At 42.3% G+C, this 27,424-nt stretch overlaps 1 protein-coding gene and 1 pseudogene across 4 annotated transcripts in view; one reads left to right on the top strand and one right to left on the bottom strand.

The window, feature by feature from the left end:
- The first annotated feature begins 1,755 nt into the window (after positions 1-1,755).
- NAT10 (N-acetyltransferase 10) overlaps positions 1,756-27,424 on the top strand; it is a 46,167-nt gene continuing 20,498 nt past the window's right edge. The window contains exons 1-12 of one of the 4 annotated variants that reach the window (XM_058305581.2): positions 1,756-1,915; positions 4,409-4,531; positions 4,936-5,027; positions 11,026-11,197; positions 12,690-12,812; positions 14,767-14,828; positions 16,245-16,359; positions 16,452-16,559; positions 21,145-21,278; positions 22,758-22,851; positions 22,986-23,084; positions 26,996-27,132. In XM_058305581.2, the coding sequence (XP_058161564.1) occupies positions 4,424-4,531; positions 4,936-5,027; positions 11,026-11,197; positions 12,690-12,812; positions 14,767-14,828; positions 16,245-16,359; positions 16,452-16,559; positions 21,145-21,278; positions 22,758-22,851; positions 22,986-23,084; positions 26,996-27,132 (1,244 nt within the window). In that variant the 5' untranslated portion in view covers positions 1,756-1,915; positions 4,409-4,423. Of the gene's footprint in view, positions 1,916-2,335; positions 2,723-4,408; positions 4,532-4,935; positions 5,028-11,025; positions 11,198-12,689; positions 12,813-14,766; positions 14,829-16,244; positions 16,360-16,451; positions 16,560-21,144; positions 21,279-22,757; positions 22,852-22,985; positions 23,085-26,995; positions 27,133-27,424 lie in introns of those variants that run through there. The other 3 variants (XR_009187598.2, XM_012522225.4, XM_012522224.4) reach the window with 3 other exon arrangements.
- Positions 6,975-8,554, bottom strand: LOC139439744 (tubulin-specific chaperone C-like; annotated as a pseudogene).

The following is a 27,424-nucleotide window of genomic DNA, read 5'->3' as shown; positions in this document are numbered from 1 at the left end:
TTCATCAAGTTTGGATGTCAGTTTTTTGTATGCCAGGCATGCAGGCATTAGGCATTCAGTGGTGACAAAATCACTGGTTTCCTGCTTTTGAACAGTCTAGTTGAAGATAGTGACCCTGACGCAAAGGTGGCAAATGCTATGTTGGAGCAACATGATTGATGACTGGTATTAAGGCCATGACTGCTAGGATATGATTTAGTCAAAATGATCAGGAAAGAGTTCATTGAAAGGGATAATTGAGTTAAAACTTGGGTCTAATAGTAAAATGGGCAAAGAAGAAAAAGCATGTCCAAAGGTCCTCTCCAGTGATTGAGATGGCATTTTGGCCCAAGTGGAAAGATTAAGATTTTGGAGTTGTAGGAAGGCTAACAAAACAGGTAAAAGCTATGCCGTTTATAAATTCCAGGTAGTTAAAATAGTTAACCTTTTATCTTTTAAGAACAATTGGAAACAATTGAAGGTTTTTAAGATGTATGTGGGGTGGATGGAAGGGTAATAGGTCATGTAATAAAATATATATTTAAAAAGAACACTTCAGCGTTGAGAACAATGTATAGGGCAAGAGATTTAGGAGGCTCTTGGAATAGTTCATGTGAGAGAATTTTAACATGAAACAAAGTAGTGATGAGTGGAGGAAAGAATGAATTCTACAGATTGCCACAGGGGTTACTGCTCTGTGTTCTTTGCTGAATTCTTCAGGCCTCGATTGTCAGACTTCACTTCTAGCTACACTCTTCCCTAGATCTCATCCAATCCCGTGGCTTTGAATATCATCAGCATTTTAGTCACTCCTAAATATTTCTTGGGCCCCAAATTCCCCTAAACTCTGGACTTGTACTAAACATCTTGATTTGAATGTCTGAGCATTCTATATCAACCTCTATATTAATTAAACCTGTGCTGGCTTCTTTCCATTCATCCACTTGGCTCAGAGCAAATAGCTTGGGTATAGTCTTTGAATTTTTATCCTCTAGTCCTGTAGCAAATCCATATTCCACCTTTAAAATGTATCGAGCCATCTATCACTTGTGACTGCCACCACTACCAGCCTAGAATAGGTAACAATTAGTTTGTAATGGTCCCCTTCTTTTACCCTTTAGTTTCAGTGGCCAGAGTGAGCCTTTTACAGTAGACAAATCAGATCTTGCCACTCCCCTGCCCCTCAGATAATGGCCTTCCATCACACCAAGTACTCAAAATCTTTGTCCCATGAAGATCTTACTATTTGGCTTAATCTACCCCTTATCCTCTTGCTCACTGTGCCCTGGCCTCTCTAGCTTCTTTGCCAAAATTGTTCCCGTCTCAGAACCATACGTGTCTTCGTGGAAGGCTTTTTCCTCAAAATATTTTCAATGGTCATGTAGGTCTTTGCTGTAGTGTGACCACCTCGAAGACCTTTTCCTGACCACTTCTAAAACACTATCAGTCATTTAAAACCAGAAGTATGCGGGTTTAACAAGGGATTGGGATCTTTTGGTTAATGTACCTATCAAGTGTCTGACATTAGAAATGGGGTAGTAGTTGGCACTGGTGGTGGAGCCAGCTAGGTTGGAGTTGTAGGTGCCTTTGGGGAAGTAATATCAGTTATTTGGCATTGTACACCAAGTTTGAAGCATCGAAGTGTTAAAACGGTTAGGTATGTGTAACACGGTCAGCGGTCCGGCCCAAAGACAATTGAAATGTACAAGTAAGTATATAGGTGGTTCTTGTAATCACGTTTTTGGACTAGCTCTCCTGGGAGAGCGCGGGGGCCGTGGGGGGCGGGGCATAGAAACTGACCAAGCAGAGCTCCAGACACTGGTGTCCCGAAGAACACCTTCGGCTGCCAGAGGCGTAACGGGTACTTGGGAGCCTCCAAGTATGGTGGCCGCAGTAGTGGGTTGGAAGCCTGCGGAATTCCAGGCGGGTCCACAAGGTCAGTACTGCAAGGGTGGAGAGGGTCAAGTTAGGCGAATGAAGTAAGTCTTAATTGAATTTTCTCGCCACGCTAAGGGGGGACGTTATTTAAATAAGGGGATCTGTAAGATTGTGTATAGATCCTTGGAACCAGGGAGTTTCGCATACCAGGTTTACAAAAAACCTGGGCTTCCTAACGTGCTGCCTCGGACCTATCTGGGCACTCAGGCAAGCCCCGGCACAGTGGCAGACGCTGGGGATGCGGAGTATATAGATTAATATAAACCCCATACCGGTATTCTTGTTTTGCCCTTCGCAGGCAGGGCATTTTAATTCTGATGTGAAGATACAGATAAATTGCCCCAAGCTCCAAAGAGGCTAAAAGGCATGGCCAATAGTAAGTGTAGCTAGTTGCTCCGCCCCCTGGCTTTCTGACGCCATCACTCAGAGACCATACTTGGGAAAGGTCCACCTCGCTCGCCGTCGTAGCGCCGTTAGTGAGTTCGCATGCGCATTGCTACCACCTGAGCGTGACGTGAGTCGTGAAGTAAGGACCGTGAAGCTCGGCTGTCTGGCATGTGCTAGGGGCAGCTCACCCGGTGCTCTTCTGGAGCTGCTCTGTGCCCCACGTGTTTCCGTTTCGCCGCCTACCGGGATTCCCTGGACTCCGGGCGCAGGTACCCATCGTGGGAGGATCTGAGAGGGGTTCCGAGCTGGCCATCGGTGTCTCCCGGGCCGGAAGGGGCTGACCCGAGGACGGAGGCTTTGCATCCTAGCTGGTGTCTGGCCCACGCCGACACCCGCTCTGCCCGGGCGTTTCTACGTGGTAGGATTTCCTCTTCCCCATTACGCGGCCACGAGGGCTTCTCGAGCTCTCTCGGGGGTTCCGTGGCTCATCCCTACCTTCGAGGGACCTCTAGTTTGGGAGATGGGGTGAATGAGTGGGTGACATCACTTTGGCACTCCGCGGAGCTTGCCCTCAATTCTTGGATCCAGCGCTGGGCTTTGAATTGAGGCGGCTTAATTCCAGATCCTCCCGTTCTCTTCACAACTTCACTATGGTCATTCGTTTATATTCATTAATTAGCCACATTTAGGACTTTAGTGGATAGGTGAGTGAATGAGAAAAAGTAATCTTTCTCTTCCTTCAAGGCCCTCCTCATCCACTAAGCCTTCTGTGGCAACTCCAGCCCACCCTAGTCTCTCCATCAGGTCACTGGCTGTAGCTGTTATTTTTACTTCTGTTATAATTTTATCTTTCTTTAGTTGTCCCTCATCTCTTTCCATTATTCTCCTTTTCCAAGGAGACTGAAAACTTCTTGAAGTCAGGGGCCTTATCTAGCACTTCTGAGGCTCTAACAGCAAAAAGTCCCCAGTAAATTGAATTTTGTGGGGTCTGTATGTGATCCACAACACAGGGCCTGCAAGCTAGGCAGGTTGGTTAAGGGCAAAAAACTAAAGCTTTGGAGTCAGGCAGACTAAAGTGTTAATCTGACCCTGTCACTTGTCTGCCTTGAGAAACTCGAGTTCTTTTTATTTGTTTCTTTCCGTATATAATCGGGGCTATTGATTATCACAGGGTTTTACTATAAGACAACTGCTAAGATTCATGCTTGGATTGAGAGGTTGGAAATGACATTTAAGGCATAATTAAGGTTCACTTAATGATCTTTATGTTTAGAATGCAGCAGGCACTGGAGTTTTTAATTTTATATTGCAGTAATATATTGGTGTAATTGTGAATGGTAATTATGCAGTTTATTTTCATGTGATCACATAACTTTTGAGGTCTATATGTACAAAACCCTCAGTATGGTTTTCTCTTCCTTCAGGAAATGATGAAATATGTTCTGTCATAGAAATAATTGTTCTTTTCCCCTGCATTTATTAGTAATGCATGTGAATTTTTTTTAAAATTAAAAAAAAATCAAAAGAACAAAATGAAAATCATTTGTAATCCCATCACTCAGAAATAACCACTTTGTTTTAGCATTTTTTTCCCGTCTTTTTTCTCTGTGTATGCATAAAAAAGTATCATACTTTATCCTACCATGTTATCCTCTCATAAACATCTTCATTGGTATTCTTAATTTTTTAATACACTTTTGAAATGACTTGGGTATACTGTTATGTATTTAATCATTCTATGATTTTTTTTCCCATTTCCCAATTAAATGTACTGGAAACATAAAATTTTTAAATATATATCATGATATAGAATTTTGAACATTGTTTCCTTTTTTTTTTTTTTTTAAACTCTTCAATTGATGTGTGAACTTCAGCTTTCTTTTGACTTCCCATACTGAGGCAACATTTTCCTCACTCATCAAGCCTCAGTTTCCTAATTTAAAAAATGAGGTTGCTTTCTTCCCTGTGGAGCTGTTTGAGGATTAAGTAAGAAGATACTTGTAAATGTACCTAGCACAGCCCCTGGCCCCACAGGAGGCAGCTAGGAAATGCTCCTTACCCAGAATCTGGTGTTCATGTCCAGTTGTTTTCCTTTCTCTTTTAGTGATAGTCTTTCACCATGCATCGGAAGAAGGTGGATAACCGCATCCGGATACTCATTGAGAATGGGGTAGCCGAGCGGCAAAGGTCTCTCTTTGTTGTAGTTGGTGATCGAGGAAAGGATCAGGTAAGACTGGGTAAATGTTTCCAGAGTTAGTGTCCTGTCTGAAAGAGTTGGTATGTTACAGGCCCTCTGGAATTTCATCACGTAATGACATTAAGGTCCCTTTGGCTGGTTTTCTTTAAGTAAAATGTGTAGTGGGGATCTTCATTTGTTTTCTAGAAATTTCTAAATACTCTCTTTTTAGAATTATTAGCTGAAAAGTTCATTAGGTGGTGGATTAGCCACAATTAAAGCATTTGTGTCCTGTTTTCTAGATCCATCCCGGTCACTGCTTGCCTTGTGACATTAAGCCTGTCCCTTCCTTGGCCCTTATTTAGTTTCCATATATGTCAAGTGAAGTGTGTATGTCTGACAGTCTGTAAGATCTTTTTTTTTGGCCTTGAGATTCTGTGACTTTTCTCTGGCAGGTGGTAATACTTCATCACATGTTATCCAAAGCAACTGTGAAGGCTCGACCTTCAGTGCTGTGGTGTTATAAGAAAGAGCTGGGGTTTAGCAGGTAAGTCTGGCCCTTTGTGTGTCCCACAGTTCCTGCTTGTTAGTTAAATGCCAGGAAATGATTTCTTGACATAGTTTTTCAGGGATCATAGTGGAGGTGCTAGTTCAGAGGACACATCCAAATAGAGAAAAAATATAGCTGTCATCTTTTCTTCATTTCTGACAATAAATTTCAAATTACTTTCATGTTCTTTCAGTGCCTAGTCAATAACCTTGGTTTTGCTTCCTACTTTTCTAAGTTGACCAAGCCCATTTGGTGAAAGTTCCTTCAATTGCCTTTTCCCACCTCAAATTCACTCTTCCTCCTTTCTTACCTTTTGTTTTTGAGGAGGAAGTACCTCATCCCTTGTCCAAAGCAAACTCTTTTGTCTATTCTGGATACCTTCTCTTGCCTCCTTCAGGACCTTTAACTTCTTTCCTCTTTTGGTGCTCCATGCCCCTTTCCTTTGAAGCATTCGTCTTTTTCCTGTAAACATGCTCAGTTTTCCTCATTCTCAAAAAATAATCTACTTCATACCCATGCTAGCATTTTCTCTCATTTTTAAATTGTCACACACCTTAAACAGAAGCTTTCTGCCCTTCCTTGTCTGCCTCCCCCTGCCCTGTCCCACTTTCTGGATTCTGCTCCTACCATTATGATCAAACTATGTTCTTAGAGGTCACTGGCAACCTGATGCCTGGGCAACAACTTTTCTCCCACTTTCCCCTTTCTTCTTCCTTTATCAGTTCATTGCTGTGTTTTGACAGTCTGCTCTCTTAGCTACTATGACTACCAGTGTGACTTTTCTGTTGCCCAAATTTAACAGAACTTAAATATGTTTTCCTCACTTTTCTTCTCCTACACAGCTTTTCCTTTTTTTTTTTTTAAAGGTTCAGGGAATTTTATTTTTTAAAATCAGTTAACTTTCTTGTAAAAGTTAACAGTTCACAAATATGAATTACAAGCTCATAGTGCCACAAAATGGCTGATCCTCAAGTGTGCTTGGAAATATACTTGATGTTAAGCTACCAGCCTTTAATCAGAGTTTAATGGGGAAATATGGCTGAGAATTTCATTATTCCTTTTGTCTCCTTTTATCAGAATTATTTCTTCTAAGCAATTAATTTATTTTCCTCTTCTTTGTTGATATTGCAAATTCTGAAGCTGATTAAGATTCTTTTTCAAGTTAGCTAATAATTTAGGGGCAAAAAAATTCTGGACTCACCTCTGGACTAGAGCTCAGCAGGGTACATTCTTTATTGGCCTCATATCTGTCTCCGTTTTGTGACTCTACCCTTGCTCCTGCTTTTTGCTTATTTTTATCCTGTTATATATTCCACATTTTTGGAATAAGATGGAACACAGATATTAAACATAAATATTTAGGGCACATCAAGTACCTTAATACTTGTAATTTTTTTTTTTAAACTGCCTGCTGTTACAAGGCCACAAGACTCAAAAAAGTTTCTTGAATATTGCAACTTCCTATTTAAGAGCACTGCGTGGTTGTGTATAGAGCAGAAAGTAACAGTAAAAAAAGAGATTTATAGCAAAATGAGTGGAAAATTAAGTTTCAGCTTTGCCCCAGTTCTCTTTTAAGAAGACACCTAACATAATTATGCCTGAGAATTTAATAAAAGAAATTTGCCCACCCTAATTTTTGAATACTTTTTCTTGGCTAACACTATTCAAAATCAGTATGTTACGGCAGTTAAGAAGATATGCTCTTGAGTCAGACTTACCTGGTTTCAAGTCCCAGTCCAGCACCTGAGCTGTGTGACCTTAGGCAAGTTACTCACCTGTTTTTCACTTGAAAAATGGTGCTAACAGAGCCAATCTCATAAGATTTTTAAGACTTAATTTTAGTGAAGTGCTTAAAATCGTGTATATGACATAATAAGTATACAAAAATTGGTAGCTATAATTAATTATGGTCACACAGCTGGTAAGACTCGTGAGCCTCTGGGTCTAGGCCAAAGCTATGGACCCAAACAAGTCAATGAGTAGTTCAAGCTACCGTGTAACTAAAGATTAAAGAGAAGTCCTTAGCACACCCTGCTGAGGAATAGCATGTAAATCAAATCTTCAGTTCTTAAAAACCTCTGTTAATGGTACTTTGCACAGGTCTAATATCACCCTTCCACATGAATTGGCTCCTACAGAGCCCTAATGAATTCATTTATTAAATATTTATTGAGGACCTACTTTATCATGCACTGTGCTAGGCTTTAAATATCACAAATCATTAAAAACTACACATCCATTCCTTTTGCTTCATACTATCATAGTCATATAAAAGCTCCTAGATATTACCAAAATAGCAAAAATGCATTAAAATATTAGACCTATTATGAATTTAATGGAAATCACAAGTAGGAGCCTATGGCAATCTCAGCTTTAAAATACTAAAACATGAAGTGTGACAACAGCAAGTAAACTGTAGAATCCCACTAACTAGGATCAGTCCCACACAAAAAGTTTTTGGTAGGAGTACAGAGTGACAACCAATTAGTATCAGTGGATCATTTGTTCCTCTTTGGAAGAATTCTCTTCCAAAGGCAATACCCTGAACCAACCAGTTGAAATCATCAGTGCTGTTCTGGTTATTTTTGATCCTGCTTAAACCAGAGTCCTTGAAGTCCTTGTTAATCCCTGGGTAGTTCAAGGTATAACGGGTGAACCGGATCCCATTGTTGTCCTCCATGATGGCCCCGCTCATCACCTGCAGGAAGAAGCGGGTGTCTCATACTGTGTATGTGGAGCTGTTGGCAGGTCACAGTTAGCACACAGTCACTGCAGTTCTCCAGGAACACCGAGGGGGAAACAGGCTCACAGAGTACTGTGTAGTTGCAGGCTTTGGTCAGTCATAGAGTATTGGGGTTGCCCTACAGTTTGATTGTGCAGTTGCTTAGATTGGTCAAAAGGACATCATCCTGCTGCAGTTCTTCCACTCTTCTCCATGGCTTGGGACTCCAGATTGGAAAAGCTGCACACCCAGCTGGAGCTGAAGCCTACCTATTCCCTTGGGTGGCAGGGAGGCCAGGATGCTTTCAGGCAGCAGGGTGCCAGGAGCTATGTCTTCTTTGGGGGCTGATGCAGCATTCTTCCTTTGGCTCTCGAAAGTGAAACGCTTCTTGGGCTGCATCTCCTGATACAGCTCGGAGAGGGCTACCCGCAGTTGCTCCAACTCCTGTTCCTGCCGCAGGTCTTAGGTGACCAGGAACAAAACTGACAGGAACAAAACCGAATCACTGAGAAGTTTCTGCAGTCCCTGAAGCCAGGCAGCTGCCTCCTCCATCCCTTCTGCAGAGTCCCTACTCTCCGGAAGTTTTTCCACCACCACTTGCTCCCAAGAGAAGGTGGCAGCAGCGAAAAAGATGATCTTTTCCTTCTCCAACTCCTGGTTCTGCCTCTTCTACTTCTGCTTTTTCCACTTCTAGTTGCTGTTCTTGTCTGCGTCTCTGAAGCTACTTAGGAATCCGGTTCAGGTCTCTCTGGGACCCCACAGCCTGATTGCCTAGAGCAGTGGAGCAGCTAGCGGTCTCCATCCTGACTGCAAGCCTCCTTAGCTTTTCCTTTTTATTTTTAAATTTCAGGTCCTGGAGTTACCCCCTAGGCTTAGATCTTCAAGCCCTATGCTCCGACTAAACTCCATGCCTTTCTCTTGCTTTCTCTGTCTGCATGGAATGCCACTTCCACCTCTCTGACTTCACCTACTGAAACTCTTCCCATTTTTCAGGCTCTGCCTCCTCTATGATTCTTTTCCTAAGCCCTTCATTCATACCTGGTAGTTCCTCTACCCACTCCTGCCCTCATGTTTCTCCTAAGTACTAGTTATACTCTACCTCAGAATATAATTGCTGGTCTCCTGTCCCTCTCCCCTTCCTTCTAGGTGGTAAGCTCCCTTAGTTAGGAGCATCTCCTGCTTATCTTTATATTTTTCTATTTTTAAATTGTGCTAATTTACCCAACTGCTATGCTAGAGATCTCAAAAGTGCATTGACTTAAACAGTGGGCATTTATTGGCGCACAGTTTTGAGGCTAGAGAAGCCCAAAATCAAGGCAACGCTTTCATCCCCAGAGTCTTTAACCTGCTGCTGGCTCCTGGCAGTCCTTGGGGTTCCTTGGCTTGTATCTCTGCATTGTGTCACATGAAAAATGTCTTCTCCTTTCTCTTCTGAGTTTCATTGATTTCTAGCTTCTGACTTCTCTCTCTGGCTTTCTCTGACTCTGGGTTCTCGTTTCTTTTTATAAGGCCTCCAGTAATCTAGATTAAGACCTGACCTCATTCCGTTGGCCCACACTTTAGCAAAAATAATATCTCCCAGGGATCCTATTTACAATGAGTTCACACCAGTTAAGAGTAAGAACATGTCTAAATTAGGGTACATAATTTATGTTACTATACAAATGATTCAGCATGTTTGTAGTAGCTACTAAGTTTGTTGAGTTGACTGCATTGTTGACTGCATTGTTGACAGGCTTTAAAGTTATTTTAATTTTAAGTAGTAGTAAAGGGTAAACTCAGAATTAGTCCCTGTCTTCTGGCTATAAAGAAATTTGATTCTGCCTAAATGAATCCAGATTTTGAGTTGTTTGCTTTTTAAAAAAAAAATTGTAATAAAAGTAATAAAAGTCTTATTTGTAAGAAGTGTGGAAAATGCAGAAAAATCACAAAATGAAAATAAAATCACCCATGATCTCAACATCAAGAAATCGTTAGCATTTTGGTGTCTGTCACTAGCGTATAGTTTAAAACGTAACTGGTGTTACGTTATACATATGCTTTCAGAATTGAACAGGTAAATACTTTTAATATAAAGATCTGTCATCTGTCAGGTGATTCTGATTCTCACTACTGATCAGTTGGTAAATGTGAGATGGGTCAGAATTAGGCAGTTCACAGTTTACTGGACAGATTGGCCTTTTGAATTTAACCTATCCAGTTCCACTTTTAAAAGTCTATTCTGAGGGGAGCGGGTATGGCTCAAGCGGTTGAGTGCCCGCCTCCCACATTGGAGGGTTTGGTTCCCTGTGCCTCCTGAAAAGAACAAAAATAACAAACAAAACAAATGAAAAAACCAACTCAGGGGAGCCAATGTGCCTCAGTGGTTGAGCATTGGCTTTCCAAATATAAGGTTCTGGGTTCAATCCCCAGTCCCTGGTAACTCAAAGGAAAAAAAAAAACCAGAACTATACTGTGCATGTTGTAGCTTTCCTATGCCAACCCTGTCATGTTCTCGAGCTGGCAGAGCCTCTTGTTAAAGCTGATGCTTTCTTGTAAGTCATGAACTTCAGGCACGAGCCAGAAAGGACAGTGGAGAACAACGCACCCAGCTGTTTCATTTCGCAGATGAGGATGTGGAGGCCGAGAGGGGGAAGGGCTTTGGTTCTGGTTATTCTGTTAGAGATCTGTGGTAATGTTTCGATTAGCTATAATCTTGAATTCCACAACATTATTTCTCTGTCTGTAAGGAAAAGAGGTAAAGGGGAGGCATACAGATTCTCTTCTATCCTCTATCAATATTGTCTTTGATTAGAGCTGCTCTTGAGGACTTGATTGCATAGTGTGAGTAAGAAAGTGGATGAATGCATTTAGAAAAGATTGTCATCCGTAAAGAAGTCCGCCATTCCTCTGGGGAGCAGCAGAGTGTAGCACAGTGTAATTGAGGCCCCTAAGCTTGGTTTCAGGCTCTAGCTCTGGCCAGATATCCTGAGGTTTAGATACTCGTCGCACCACTCTTTTGAAGTAAAGTGTTTTGCCCAAGATCACTGAAGAGAATAGCAGGGCTCACACACAGGGTCATAACTGTCTCACTCCAAGGACCATCTTTTTAGTCACTTTGCTATAATGCTTTTCCGCTTTTCTTCACCTTTAAAAGTGAAGGAATTGACCTCACAGTTTTCACTTTCCTTTTTAGCTCTAAGGTCTTATTGAGTAGTCATTGAGGGTATACCCTGCTCCCAAGTCTTTAGTCTCTGGTTAACTGGCTCTCATGGGATGGGGGGTTCATTGTAGCCACCGGAAGAAAAGAATGCGACAGCTGCAGAAGAAAATAAAGAACGGGACGTTGAACATAAAACAAGATGACCCCTTTGAACTCTTTGTGGCAGCCACAAACATTCGCTACTGCTACTACAATGAGACCCACAAGATCCTTGGCAATACGTTTGGCATGTGTGTCCTCCAGGTGGGTGACCCCTTCCAGTCTGAGGATGGAATCAGTAGGTGGGACCAGAGCATTGAGAGGCACTTGGACTTACTGTTCCCCACTGAGAAAAGTTGGTACAGTAGGAGAGAAGACTTACATGTGCCCTACCTCCCACTCCTAACCCACTAGCATTTTTTTAGGGAAAGATTTGGTCATTTTTTCTGAAGGAAATTTGGTCACCCCAGTAGAGATATGCAACTGGTTGTAACCAACTGAAGCCCTAAGAAAGGACCATGAACTTTATTTTTTAAAGAGGTATCAGGGATTGAACTTGGGATCTAGTACATGGGAAGCAGGCACTCAACCACTGAGCTACATCCACGCCACATGGACCATGAACTTTGATTGACCCTAGGACCCTAGACCCTCCCTTAGTGCATCTAACTGGGGATTCTTTCATGGTCAGTGAGTAGTGGAACTTGTTTTAAATAACTGGGTCCAGATCAGTGGACTTAATGTCCTACCAGCGTGCTTGATTAGCATAACCACCATAAATATTGCCTCCCTTTCCCCCACACTTCGTAGTATCTAAAAACCCCTCATGTTTCCTCCTCAGGGAACTACTTGAATTTTACCACTGGTATGTATACTCTTGCTGGACTAAGTTTTATGTTTTATGTTTTCCTTTGTTTTCGGCCCTGATGGCCTCTGTTTTATTCCATGATACATACATACTTCCAAAAAAAAAAAGCAAAAATAATTTAAGCACAAATCTCCAAAGTCTTATATGTATTGTATATAAGTATTATACCCATAATTTTGTACATTGTAAAACATATCTCACTAAGTATAAATTATTAAATGAAGGGGAACATCTTGAATAGAAGTTCTGGTATTTTCTTCTTGAATTCCAGTGGGTTGTCTCATATACTGCTGGCTTGCATCCCAAATTGGAAGCTGAAAAGGAGCATTTTACCTCACTCTCTCTTAATCTGGGAACTAGTGGGCCTGATCACTGATTGGTGGGGAGTGTTCTTAAGCTCTCCACTGTTAAGAGTTTCTAGAATGACTGGCTTCTGTAAGCTGTAGCTCCCCCTTGTGGTGCAGTTAAGTTTTATCAAACAGGTTAGATCTGTAAACATGTCAGAAAATGAGTGTGAGATTTTTCTGAAAATCAAGTATGAGCCATTGAAGATTAAGGGACTTGTTTCCAAAGAGTATTTTATCAGAGCTTATTGGAAACTTTTTTTTTTAAGGAGGTACTGGGATTGAACCTTGGCACTCATATATCGGAAGCAGGCATTCAATCACTGAGCTACACCCATTCCCCTCAAAACATATTTAACATATAAAACAAGTACACCTATAATCAAGGACTGGGCTCTCCTAAGTAAGGGGCTGCAAATGTGTGTGTGTCCTGGTGGATTTGTGCTCTGAAGCCCTCTTTTTGCATTATCACCTTGCCCTTGGTTAAGTGTCCCTGGGATTCCTATTTGTACGACCAGCCTTTTCTAAGGTTTCCTTCTTACAGGATTTTGAAGCCTTAACTCCAAATTTGCTGGCCAGAACTGTAGAAACAGTGGAAGGTGGTGGGCTGGTGGTTATCCTCCTACGGACCATGAATTCACTGAAGCAGTTGTACACGATGACCATGGTGAGTGTCTGCTTTTAAACTTAATTGTGGGGGTTTAAATCAGTGTGTGTGTTTGCTGTAGGCCACTTTGTTTTAAGAATTTCTGATGGGCAAATTCAGTGAGTGGTGGGCAGAGTCTATGAGCTGGGGAGCTCTTTCACTGCAATTGATCTAAAAGTCGCTGCAGATAAATCTGAGTGACTGTGGGTGTGCTTTGAAGTGTCTGAATAGCACATTGGCTTTCTAGCATTTGCAAATCCTACACCAGTGAGATTTAGTTATGATGCAGCCTTTACGTAGCTAAATGTTTTTAGAATAGTATTCTGCGTAGAACCAGTGTCTAGATTTGATTACTGCAAAAAAGGGACATGTATAGATTCCCTCGCTGGCCCATATCATAATGAATAGTGAAGGAACCTTTGCCAGTTTCACTCCCAGTTTGGCAAGAATTTCAGCTTTGAGAGAGGTAGTTTTTCCTCAAAACAAAAGCTACTTTGGGTGATGAAGAACCAATCTCGACCCAATCATTGCTGCCTTGTTTATGTTCTGAGTGGCACGTTTTGAGTCATGCCCATGCCCATGGCCCAGCTGCCTGGGAGTGGTGTTAGGATCGGACTCAGAGTTTCATGAACTGTGCTAATCTGGTAAAATGAACTTTTCTCAATTCTTCCTACCTGCTTCCTACCACTACTGTTCCCACAGTCCCTCACTACTTCTGCTGTTCTGGCCTCAAGTTTCTCAGACACTTTCAGCACGCTTTTACCTGAGGGCCTTTGCACTTGCTATTCCCCTGGAGTGTACCACCTTCGTGCATTCAAGGCCCTATTCACATCTCATCTCATCAGTGTGATCTTTTTTGAAACCCTCTTTCAAATAGGATCCTTAGCCTGTCACCCCTTAATCTGCTTATTTTTCTTCAGAGTACTTGACAGTCACCTAAAGTTATGTATTTATTTGTTTGTTGTCTGTCTTCATGTCTCTTATTGTCTGTCTCTTATTCGTGTCTCTTTTTTTTAATTTATTCCACCCCACACCCACCGCTTGCTTGCTGTCTGCTCTCAGTGTCCATTCACTGGGTGGTGTTCTGTGTCTGCTTGTCTCCCTTTGTTGCATCATCTTGCTGCGCCAGCTCTCCGCGGGCGTGGGCCATCAGCTCTCCGCTTGTGTGGGCCAGCTTGACTTCACAGGGAGGCCCTGGGAAGCGAGCCCAATCGACTAAGCCACAGCCGCTTCCTTATTCATGTCTCTTATTGTCTGTCTCCTATTGTATGTTTCTTTCTGTATTCCTGTCTCTTATTATCTGTCTTCATGGGTACAGGATCTTTATTTTCTCACTTGTTTATTTCCAGATCCTAGAACAATGCCTAGCATTTAGTAAACTCTCGATAAGTATTTGTGAATGACTGAATGACTTTTGTGTCCACATCAGTTTGTTCTTCCCTTCCTTCTTGAATAGCTGCCTCTGTTTGTCCCTTAGATCTCAGCTTATCACCTCAGAGAGACGTTCCCTCACTGCACTTTTTGTGGTAGATTTTTTACTGTTGTTCCTCTGCTGCATTTGCCAAAATTTATGTTAATTAACTCATTCATGTCCCCCAGCCACTAGACTATAAGCTCCATGAGAAGAGAGATCATGCTTTTTACTCACCAGTGTTAGCCCATGCCTGGCACACAGTAGCCATGTGCATTCTATTGAATGAATGAGTACACCTTAAGGTGCTGGATAAAATGTGGAAAAGGCAAAGATGAGGGAAGGGAAAGTTTGTTGTAATGAGAAACATTCATTTTAGTGTCTGATCCCAGTTTCAGCAAATGGCTTTTGGCCAGTTCAGCACAGGTTGTGGGGGAGTGGCTTTTGTTTCCAGCAGCATCATTGACATCTCCTTTATCCCAGTGTTGCTTGACAGAGCTTCACATTTGGAGATAGAGCCAAATTTGTGAACTTTGTTAATGGGTATTATCTTGCTTTTTTTAGGATGTGCATTCAAGATACAGAACTGAGGCCCATCAGGATGTGGTGGGTAGGTTTAATGAGAGGTAGGTCTGTGGCACATTTCTCAGTCCGTTTGAATTGTGGGGAGCCATACTGGGAGTAATATTTTTATCTTGGATCTAACTGAAAGCTTTGCTTTTGTATGATGGAAGGTATTATAGGAGTCCAAAGTGGTTAGTCTTTAACAGCAACAGTAAGTTGTGAAATTATCTTTCTAGATTCAGTGAAACTGATTGGAGATTTAGGGCCGGGAGACCTGGATTCTGTCTTGATTCTGGCCCTGACTAGCTAAGCGGCCTTAACCACATCACTCTATTTAGCTGGAGCACTATTTCCCAAAAATGTTTTTCACGAAAGACTAGCATTTTAAGGGGGACCTTTTGCAAAAAGGTTCTCTGGCCAAATAGGTTTGGGAAATGCTGATACTGTTTCCTTTATGAAGATCTACATGATCCTCTGAAAAGTCTTGCAGTAAGAGACCTGTTTAGCTGATTGGTTCTCAAATTTATTTGACCGCAGAGCCCTTTTTTAGGGACTGCTGGTTAGCAACCTCTGAAGCACCTTAAGAAACTTAGGCTTAGATTAGTGGTTCTCAGAGGAGACATTTTGACCCACAGGGGACATTTGGCAATGTCAGAAAACATTGTGATTGCTGTGAACTGGGGGTGCTGTAGGCATCTAGTAGGTAGAGGCCAGGGATGCTGCTCAGTAACCTACAGTACATAGGACAAGATAACAAAGAATTATCTGGTCCCAAACGTCAATAGTGCTGAGGTTTCGAAACCCTGACCTTGTGAAACCCTAGGGGCCTGTGATGCTTTAGCATTCACATAGAATGAGTAGGCCAAGAGGAGCAGCCACATGCTAGTGAACAGAACGGAAGCCTGTGAACATAGCGATTGAGACCCTTTAATTGTTGTTATGGGAGGATATTAGAATTTTAGAGCGAAATATGTGTTTTTCACATGTAAGAATGTTTTTGTTATATTTCTTAAGAGAACTTTCCATTCCCCTTGTCCTTTTTTTTTTCTTACTGGGACAGAAGGTGGATCCATTTGTGTGTGTGTTTGTTTCTCTTTGTGACTGGGGGATTGTGTGTATTGCGTTTGGATTCCCCATTGCAGGTTTGCCTTGGATGCCTTAATGTAAAGGGTGAGCCCGGGAAGATGTGTGAAGGGCCACACAACATGGAGAACAATGTGGTGTGTGTGTAGTGGACATGAGTGTCATCAGTCTCTTAGCAGGAGCTCTTGGTTTTCTTGTTTGCTGTATGAAGTGTGTTCAGGTGCCTTGGAGAGCAGGCTCTGAATCATCTCACACTGCTCTCACACTGCTCTGCCACTGGGATTTGGCTTTCTCTGGCTTTTGTAGAGACATGGGTCCAGCTGATTTGCCTGAAGAAAGTCCACACATATGCTCCCCCATTCCTAACACCTCATTATGGTGGTTTTTTTGCTCAGGTTTATTCTCTCTCTGGCCTCTTGTAAGAAGTGTCTTGTCATTGACGACCAGCTCAACATCCTGCCCATCTCCTCCCACGTTGCCAGCATCGAGGCGCTACCTCCACAGACCCCGGTAAGTCTGCATCAGAAGTCCAGGAATCTGGGGGAGGCTGCGTTTTCTGCATTGATCCTCCGTGGCTTACCTTCTTCTCTTCTCTCTGGTAGGAGGAGAGCCTGGGTCCTTCTGACCTGGAGCTGAAGGTGTTGAAGGAGAGCTTGCAGGACACGCAGCCTGTGGGTGTGTTGGTGGACTGCTGCAAGACCCTCGACCAGGTGAGTGCGGCCCACTTTGGCACAAACAGCACTACACAGAAGGCAGCCCGAGCCAAATTAGGACAAGTCAAGACTCAGATCCTCCCTGGGGAAAGGGAGGTTTTCTCTTGTTTGCATGCACACATGCCCAGCAACAGGAGGGCAGTACTTTGTTGCCTGGATTCACAAAAGAAGTCCAGGGATTACCTCCCCCTCTGCCCCAATTATCAGTTCAGGAAGCTGGGGGAGAGGGAAGAAACAGATTAAATGTAAAGAGGAACCCTCTCTGATTTTTCCAAGAGAGGGTGGTAAACCTGTATTCTTTAATGTCACTTAAGTTTTTTCTTTTAAACAAATCAATTTTTATTGATACATATTAATAAAGCATACATTTGATTCAAAGTGTACAGTCTGTGGTATAATCATAAAGTTGTGCATTCATCGCTTCGATCATTAGAGCATTTTCATTATTCCAAGAATAATAAACATAAACCAAAATTCCTCACCTCTCAGTCTCTTTCTGTTTCCTCTGCTGTACACAACTGCTGTTCTGGCTATTTTTGCACAATTATTTGTTTATTAAGCAGTTTCACAACAATATTGTGCAGTCATCATCTCAGAAATTTTAAAACAGTTTCATTACTCCAAAAAGAAAGACTCCGTATCCCTTAGCATTCCTTCCTCAGACCTACATAACCACTAATCTAATTTCATCGTTATAAATTGATTTATATTTATATTTTATAGAGATGGAATCATACAATATGTAGTGTGTGTTTGGTCTCCTTCACTTAGTATAATGTTTTTTTGTCTAATACTAACATTTTGTAGTATTAACTTAATATTTGTTCAGCTTCAAAGAAAAAATCTTATATATGCAGATCTATCCATGTTCATATTTTACATAATATGTTTATATATTTAGTTCATAGTAGGGCATTCAGACAGTATTTGTAATGTAATGTCCTCCAGGTTCATCCATGTTGTCATATGTTTCACAACTTCATTTCTTCTTACTACTGCATAATATTTCATTGTGTAAATAACCCACAATTTGTTTATTCATTCATCAGCTGACGGACACCTAGGCTGTTTTCAACTTTTGACTCTCATGAATAATGCTGCTATGAACATCAGTGTGCAGATGTCTGTTTGTGTCACTGCTCTCAGTTCTGGATATATATCTAGCAATGGTATTGCTGGGTCATGTGGCAAGTCTATATTCAGTTTCCTTAGGAACTGCCATACAGTCTCCACTATATGGAGACTATACCATTCCACATTCTCACCAACAGTGAATAAGTGTTCCTATCTCTTCATATACTCTCCAGTATTTACAGTTTTCCAACTTTTTTCCCCCGTCTGGTTGTGTCATTGTCTTTCTGGTGTGTCACTTCGCCCCGCAGGGGCCTTGTGCCTCTCTGTTTGGTTGTGTACGGGTCTGGGGCATCTTTATTCTTTTTTTTTTTTTTTAATCAAGAGATACCAGGGATCGACCCTAGGTCCTCCATGTGGTGAACTGGAGCACAATTGCTTGAGCAACAGCCACTTCCCTAGTTTTCCTACTTTTTAATTGTGCCAGTCTAATAGGTGTGAAGTGATATCCCATTGTAGTTTTGATTTGCACTTCCCTAATCACTAGTGATGTTGAACATTTGTTCATGTGTTTCTTTGCCATTTTTATTTCTTCTTTGAACAAATGCCCATTTTTAAAAATTACTTTTATTTTTCATTCCCTTCCCCCCCCCAAGATGGCACCCTTGTTAGAGGGTGATATACATGTGTTCTTTAATATCACTTAAGTTTTGATGTTGTAAAGGTGTTTATGAAACCCCGGTTGCTGTGGCTTATTGTATAGAAGTGAGAGGAGAGCTGGAGGCCCCTGTTGTGGGATGAAGCCTGTGAGGGCCCTCTGGTGGTATGTACCTGCTCTCTGGGTTCAAACAGCAGGCTGGGTGGATGCATTTCTGACTCACCTGAGATGGCCAGTGCTGGTAAACTCAGCTTCTCTGGTATTCAAAAATGCTCACTGGGCATGACTTAGAGGACTTCGAGGCTGTTCGATGTGTTCAGGAGTCTGGTGCAGCTTGAGCCAGGTGAGCAGTGTAGGTCTGTTGACACCTTTCTTGGTGAAAAACAGCTGCAGTGACACTTCCTGCTCGGGGCAGAGTCCAGACAAGCTAGTTTCCCTTTTTGTTCGGAAAATATAATCACTATAGCTCTCTGCAGCCGCATAGCTCTCTATGCAGCCCAGGATACAGACTCTAGGGTGCTTTGAGTCAATTCCTAGGACCCTCTTCATCCTTAGGGAGAGGGAATGAGAAAGAGGAGAAACTACAATACCACTAGCACTGTTATAAAAATACTAAATGGCCACGGTTATTTTAAAGAAAATCAGTAAGTATAAAAGGGTATTCATTAAAAAATAAAGTGGTGCTTACACTTAGCAACTTCATTCTCCAGAGATTACTCCTCTTAACAGTGTGTCCTCCTGTATCTTTTTCCACGCTAATACATGGATAGTTTTAAATAATATGTAGAGTGTAAATGGTTCCCTATTGGATATTTGAGTTGATTCCAGCTTTTTTGCTGAATCAGAGAATGTGCACATTAAAATCAGTATTGTGCCAGTTTATGGACCCACCGACGCTGTATGAAATGCCCTTTCCTTGCAGCCTTGCCACACTGAGTACATTTACTTCTTGGTCTGATTTGGGAACATAGCATCATTGCTGTGTTGCTTTAATTATGAAAGGGGCAGGCACCTTTTTCATATAGTTATTGGCCATCAGTAATATTTTTGTGTGTGAACTAGTCTACTTGTGTCCTTTGCCCACTTCTTAATTGGGTGATTTGTCTTTCTTTTGTATGGGGTTTTCATTTTAGAAAATAATTTTAAAATGCATTTTTAGTGTGGATGTGGTACCCTTCTGTTGGGACAGTGGGTTTTTTCCAGTTATGTTTTATCAGTTTATAACTTCTCTATTCTGAAACAAGTAACAAAAGGGTAAAATACAGAATTCAATTCAGGCCAAGCAGGGGCGGCGGACTTGGGAGAGAAATAAATAAATAAATCTTAAAAAAAAAAAAATTCAGGCCAAGTTAAGACAGTTAGGATCTGCATCTCTTTAGTGTCACTGCCTAAGTGGAAGAGACAGCCTCCTCAGGACCAGACAGGCCAGGCACGGCCATCTGGTCTTCTACTCATCCTCAAAGGCCTCTTCCTAGGACAGATCCCTGTTGTGGAGCAGAGTTTGGTTTCTCCTTGCACTTGATGCCACTGGCATTTTGCTTTCCCTTCTAGGTGCCAGCCCCTCATCCAGGTACAGGCTACAGCAGGGAGTTTGCATTCAAGTGGGCGAGACAGCAAATAAGTAAAAATGCAAAGCATGTCGTATAGGAAAAGGTGATTATGAGCAGTGGAGAAAAATACAAAGCAGCCAAGAGGGATTGGAAGGGCCAGAATGAGGGTGTGATGCTGCAGGTTTAGCTATATTGGTCAGGGAAGATCTCAATTAGAAGGTGGTGATTGAGCAGAGCCGAAGGAGGTGAGGAAACAAGCCCTGTGCATATTTGGGGAAGGAGTGTTGTGGGCAGAGGCAACGGCAAGAACCATAGGCCTGAGGTAGGAGTGTACCTGGTGTGCTCCAACACCAGCAAGGAGGCGGCACGGCGGCTCCCCAGGTGTATGGGGAGAGGAGGAGGAGATGAGGGCGAGAGAATGGTACCCCGACGGTACAGACCCTGCAGGCCCGTCTGAGGGCTCGGGCCCTTCTTCTGAGGGATGGAGTCCAGTGGAGGGTTTCAGGCATAGATCTCGGCTCAGCCGCCAGAGGGATCCCCAGCTTCTCTTCCCTCCCCTCCTCAACAGTAAACAAACTATCTGTTCTTCCAGGCTGACAGTGCTGACAGTCATTGGTCTGCATACAGTAGTTCATATTGACTATTTACAATTTACAGTAATACCGAGGCTTATTTTTAAAAGGCTTCCTCTAGCCACTGTGTAGAGGGGAGCAGAGGTGGAAGTAATTAGGAGGCTACTGCAATATTGGAGGCAAAACAGGACAGTGGCTCTGACTAGAGTTGCACAGGAGGGGAGTAGTGAGGAGTGGTAGGATCATATATGTGTTTTGAAGGTAAAGCCAACAGGTTTTACTGATGAATCAGGAATGTGAGGGTTAAACAGGATGAGGCTTTTGGCCAGAGCATTTGGACAAGGTTAACTGAGAGGGGGAAGACTAGGTGGAGGAGGTTTGGGGGGGATATAAGGTGTATGTTTTAAGTTTGGGATGCCTGATAGATGTCCAAGTGGAGCTGTACAGAAAGCAGGTGTTTGTATAAAAGAGTCTGATAGGTGGGGAAGCGGTCTGGACTAGAAATATAGACTTGGGGTGTATCAACATATAAATGGTATTTAAAGCCTTGAGACTGATGTGAGACCACTAGGGAGTGAGAAGTCCAAGTGCTGAGCATTGCTTTCTAGCTGTAAGAATTGTCCCTCTCAACCCCCCTTTCCTTTAGCCTTGGCATCAGCCTAACTTTCCCACAGTGATAAATGGAACCTGGGCCTTTCTCAGCCATTTAATAGGGTTTTTTCTTTCCACAGGCCAAAGCTGTCTTGAAATTCATCGAGGGGATCTCTGAAAAGACCTTGAGGAGTACTGTTGCACTCACAGCTGCCCGAGGAAGGGGAAAATCTGCAGCCCTGGGGTTGGCTATTGCTGGGGCAGTGGCATTTGGGTAAGGGAGTCCAATTCCTCATCTTTAGGAACTCTGGTCTCTGCGGGAGGTGGGGGGTGGGGTACAGTGTTCAGGATCAGGGGTCAGGAGACCCAGGAGTCTGCTCTTGGTTCTGAGCAAGCTCCCTGTGACTTTTCTAAGTCCTGGGTCCCTACTTGGAAACAGCAGCACTGTTTCCCCCAACCTGCCCCAGATGTGTGCATATACCTGCACATGCGTGCGTGCGCACACACACACACACCAGAGCCTTTGTGATCAGTAAAGCTGGACAAAGACACAAAAGCACAGAAACAGGGCCAGAAACTTTAAAACTCTGAATTTATGAGACTGTACATAATTAGCTTTGTTGACTAAGAAAAGTATACAGTTGATATTATAATTATTTTGATCACTGGAAGCTCTGGAAGATTTATGCTGCCAATAAAGTACATGCTTCTAACTTTGCAGACACAATAATGGACCTAGGACTTAACTGTGCTCTCATATGTATTATCTTCCTTGATGGTCCTAGAATTTACCGTGCTTTTCTACCTGCATTAGTTTCCTCAAAGCTCCTATTAGCTCTGGGAGCATTTTATAGATGGATAAATGTAGCCTCAGGGAGTTTCTGTGACTCACCCAAGATCCCCCAGCAAGTCAGACCCGGCAGAGCTGGGGCTTGAACTCAGGTCCTACTGACTCCTAGACCTTTGTTCTTTCTGCTGCTCCCAACGTGTGCCTCAGCCTCTTAGCCATTAACAGTCTTCCCTACTCAATAAGGACCCACTGGTTACTGAGCTGTGGCTTTGGCTTTCAGCACCAATTGAGCTCTCTGGCTTCACAATTTGAAACTCTTTCACTCAGCTTGTGATGAATGTGTAGCAGTGCCTCTTGGTTGGCGAGCAGTGTGCTGCTTCTGTAGACAGAGGGAATTGTCTCCACAGCTCCTCTCAGCAGTCTGCTTTCACAGTTGTCGGTAGCTCATTGCCAGGACTGTCTACCTTGTTAGCATGTTAGAGTTGTTAAGTGTGTTTTCATTGGTTTGGGAAGAAAAATATACTCAGGTCTGGAATTGCTTTATTTTTCCTCCCCAAAAGATGCCCTGACATTTTTTTCCTGACAGTATCTCTGATTATCTGTGTGACAGGAGAACATTTAAAAAAAATATATATTTTTCTTAAAAACCTTTCTTTTCGAGAAGTGACTGTGGCTCAATTGATTGGGCTCCTGTCTACCATATGGGAGGTCCTGGGTTCGTGTCCCAGGGCCTCCTTGTGAAGACAGCTGACCCATGCCCACGAAGAGCTGCTGGCCTGTGCCCATAGAGAACTGCCACAGCAAGAAGACGCAACAAAGGGAGACAAGCAGACACAAAAGAGCACGCAGCAAATGGACACAGAGAGCAGACAGCATGCAAGCCCCAGTGGAGGGGGGATAAATTTTTTAAAAATCTTTAAAAAAACAAAACAAAAAAACCTCTTCTTTTCTTTTGTTCTATAGGTACTCCAATATCTTTGTCACCTCCCCAAGCCCTGATAACCTCCACACTCTGTTTGAATTTGTATTTAAAGGATTTGATGTTCTGCAATATCAGGTAGGAAATTAGGATAAGAACTTTTTAAATTCAGTGCTGGGTTAAATCCAGGTGAAGGGTTAGAATAAAACCTGTTTACTTTCTTAATATTCAGTTTCTAAAGTTTGTCATTGACTTGACTCTTTCCCTATCAGGAGCATCTGGACTATGAGATTATTCAGTCTTTAAATCCTGAATTTAACAAAGCAGTAATCAGAGTGAATGTCTTCCGAGAACACAGGCAGACCATTCAGGTGAGGTTTGTCCTCAGACGCTGCTGTGTGGGGCCCACGTCCTGCTGTATTTAAATGGTTCTAAGATGTGTCTTCTTACAGCGTCCTGTGTAATTAATGTGTTGGGAGTGTAATTGTTCTATGATAAACCTAGATTTTCAGGCTCTTCTAAAGAAAAACAGTCAATCAAATTAATGAATGTATACAGTTAGATAGAAAAGTTCCAGTTTTGTCCCTCTAAAATGGAATCCATGGGATTGTGAGTATGCTAATCACTGTTCTGGCATCAGTTCTAATTTTGTTTAGTTACTTCAGGTTTTGAAATGATGCATCTGTAACTAGAACAATGACCTCATCATTTAGAAGAAAAAAGACTTCGCAAAATGTTCTCTGAAACTTAATCTTTGTGGTTAAGCCAATGACCCATTTTCCTTTTAAAACTTTTTTTGAAAGCTCCATAAATCTATAGCTCTGTAAGCTTGAAGAGTCTATACTTGTCCAAAGGCTGCAATTTCATTAAACCTGTATAGGAAGCATCCCTGGGATAGGCTTGCAAAAGGGACTGGGCTCTTGGTGGAATAGGTTTATCAATTACTTTGAAAGCTGGGTTAAGCCAGTTTATTTTGGCCGTTTATCCCCTTGAACTTTAAATGTGAGTACTCCTGTCAAGGGAGTATGTGTTTTTTCAAAGAACCCAGATTATAAATAATGTTAGATGTTGATTCCCTTTACCTTAAATGTCTAATTTTTTTCCTTACTGTGTCTCTTTCTAGTATCTCTTCATTCTGTACACTTCATTCCTCTTTTGCCTCATTCCCTCAGCTGAAAGAAAGACTGATACTGGTGCAGATGTGTGGGGCAGGCTGCAGGCAGGATAGAGATCCGTTAAAACTCAAGAAAAATATACAAATCAAAGAAGGAAAACCTTTCTCTGAAATGCCCTTGTTCCTTCTTGAATTCGTAATCAAATGTCCTTTTGTATTACCAGAGTCCTTTTTTTCCAGCCTGGAGTTTAAACAGAGAGGAGGTGACCTTACTTTATGAGCCTCTGTGTCCCTTTGAAGCCTTTTCCTCTTTGCTGGAGATTGAGAAAAGAAGAATATTAGAGTAAAGCCTACTATGCCTCTCATAAGGGGCTTCTGCTGCTTTTTCCTGGTTAGCTTTTCCTCTCAAGAATCTAAGATTTGGGGCCCTACTGTGGATGTGTAGTTAGAAATGTGTGGAGTCAGTACCTCCTTGGCCCATCAACTTCTAGTGAGACAGTTCGGAAACCTTATTTGTGGTGAAGTACTACAAATATGCAGTAAAGTAGAGGGACCGCTATAGCACTCTGGTACTCACTGCTCTGATTTAAGAGATGTTGGCGTTTTGTTGTTTGCTGCATTTGTTTCATATTTTTAAAACTGATTTATACTTTTGTTTTAAAATACTAAACATCACAGATACGATTGACGTTCCTCTTGTACCCCTCCCTGTGGTAACTGCTATTGTGAGAATGGTGCGCTTCTCCTCAGCCCATGGGGTCATGCTTCTAGTACATAATTACATATCCATACATGGTAACTTTTCTATACTTGTCCTTCAGCTGGCCTTTTTTACTCGACATTTGTTTTCACGATTTGTCCAGATTGAAGCTTATATAGATCCGTTGATTCGTTTTTAAGCACTATATGAATATACGCTAGATAATTAACCTATATATTTCTAGAAGTGGGATCGTTGGGTTGTAGAGTATATGTAGAATACCAGCTTTCCTAGATTTTGCCAAATTGTCCTTTAAGGTCTGTGTATTGCTTTATTGTCACATCATCAGCATTTTTTTTGAGAGTTTTTGTTTCCTTAAGACCTCACCAACACTGGGTGTTTTGTGGCTATTTAAATTTTTTCCAGTTGAGTGTGAACTCGTATCTCCTTGTTGTCATTTAACATTTCACTGATTACTAGTAAGGTTGAGTATTTTTGTTAATTATTCATATTTCCTCTCTTGTGAAATACCTCTTCCTTTTTTTTTCTTTAAACTTTTTTTTTAAAGATTTACTTTGTTAAAATTTATTTTTCTCCACTTCCCCACTCCCACCCCCAGTTGTCTGCTCTCTGTGTCCATTCGCTGTGTGTTCTGTGTCCGCTTGTATTCTTGTCAGCCGCACCCGGAATCTGTGTCTCCTTTTGTTGCGTCATCTTGCTGCATCAGCTCTACGTGCATGCGGTGCCATTCCTCGGCAGGCTGCACTTTTTTTTGCATTGGGGCAGCTCTCCTTATGGGATGCACTCCTTGCATGTGGGGCTCCCCTATGCGGGGAACTCCCCTTCATGGCACGGTACTCCTTGCATGCATCAGCACTGTGCATGGGCCAGCTCATTACATGGGTCAGGAGGCCCTGGGTTTGAACCCTGGACTTCCCATGTGGTAGGTGGACTCCCTATCCATTGGGCCACATCTGCTTCTGTAAACTTTATTTGTAGTACTGTAGTAACAGATATACAACTCAAAATTTTCTGCTTTAGTTTCAAGTGTACAGTTCAGGAGTATTTTTTCATCACCTCAAGTAGAAACTCTGTATCATTAAGCAGTAACTCTTCCCCATGTCCCACCTTCCCATCTCTAGTTCCTGGTAACTTATCTATTACCTTTATCTATGAAATTTGTTTCTTGTAATCATTTCATGTAAGTGAGAGCATACAATATTTATCTTTTTGTGTCTGGCTTATTTCAGTCAACATGGTAACCTCAAGGTTCATCCATTTTATAGCCTATATTAAAACTTCACTCCTTTTTACAGCTGAATAATATTCCATTGTATGTATATACCACATTTTGTTTATCCATTCATCTGTAGATGGACACTTGGCTTGCTTCCACCTTTGGGCCCCATGAAAAATGTTGCTATAAATATTGGTGTATAAGTACTTGTTCAAGTCCCTGTTTTCAGTTCTTTGGGGAATATCCCAAGAAGTGTGATTGCAAGGTCACATGGTAATTCTATTTTCAACTTTCTGAGGAACCGCCAAACTATTTTCCACAGTAGCTGCACCATTTTTATGGTCTTTTATGCTCTATCTTTAAATTAGCAGGTAGCCTTGAAGAAACAAAGGGGTTGTTTGTATGCATAAGAAAGTAGTATAGGGAAACGGACTTGGCCCAGTGGTTATGGCATCCGTCTACCACATGGGAGGTCCGCGGTTCAAACCCCGGGCCTCCTTGAGCTGGCCCATGCGCAGTGCTGATGCCCCCGCAGGGGTGTCCCCCGCGTAGGGGAGCCCCACGCGCAAGGAGTGCACCCCGTAAGGAGAGCCGCCCAGCGTGAAAGAAAGTGCAGCCTGCCCAGGAATGGCGCCGCCCACACTTCCCTGTGTCACTGACAACAACAGAAGCGGACAAAGAAGCAAGACGCAGCAAATAGACACAAAGAACAGACAACCGGGGGAGGGGGGAATTAAATAAATAAATAAATCTTTAAAAAAAAAAAGAAAGAAAGAAAGTAGTATAGAAATATTGTCTGCACCAGTACTGGGAGGCTTGGTCTTCTTATCTGAGCTGGTGAGAAGCCTAAGTACTTGAAGAAAAAGAAAGGAAAGGGAGCCACTATCTTTATACACTAGGCACTGGCAAAGTGTTTTTTTTTTTTCTTTAAGCAGCCATAAGACAAGTATTTTTTTCCCATCTTACAGAAGAGAAATCTGAGTCTCTGAGTTTAAGTGACTTGTCCAGGGGCACACAGTAAGTGGTTGAACTCTGTGTGAACCCAGGCTTCTGACTCCAAGCCCATTCCATTTTTGTTCTGCCAAGGAAATGTGGAAAGGAGTAATGGGAAAAATAAGAAATGGAAAGTGGGAAGGGGAGGAAAGAGAGTGGCCTTCAGGATGAGTCACCAGTAATCACAGCTGTGCCATTAGGTGGCCAAGCTAATAATCTAAATGTTTCCTCCCCGCAGTATATACATCCTGCAGATGCTGTGAAACTGGGCCAGGCTGAACTTGTCGTGATTGATGAAGCTGCTGCCATTCCGCTCCCGCTGGTGAAAAGCCTGCTTGGCCCCTACCTTGTTTTCATGGCATCCACTATCAACGGGTAAGGCAGTACAGGTGGGAGCAGTTCCCACTGCAGCTTCTTGCAAGTTAGGTGGTGTGTAATGAATATGAACTGGCTTGGAAAGGGAGGTCTGAACTTTTCTTTGGGACTGCCTCAATCTCTCCAGGGGCTTCAGTAAACAGGAGCCAGCCTTTTAATAAATTTTGACGTTTTGCTGGTCTGACATTAAATGGGCAGCATAAGACTGAAGAATTTTGTAACCCATATAATACATGTTTTTAAAAGTACATAGGCGGCAATACCAATATCTTATGTCTTAGAATTATGTAAA

The sequence above is a fragment of the Dasypus novemcinctus genome, chromosome 10 (genome assembly GCF_030445035.2).
Source record: "Dasypus novemcinctus isolate mDasNov1 chromosome 10, mDasNov1.1.hap2, whole genome shotgun sequence".
NCBI lineage: Eukaryota > Metazoa > Chordata > Mammalia > Cingulata > Dasypodidae > Dasypus > Dasypus novemcinctus.
The sequence above is the reverse complement of the archived record's forward strand: the minus strand, read 5'-3'. Positions and strand labels throughout refer to the sequence as shown.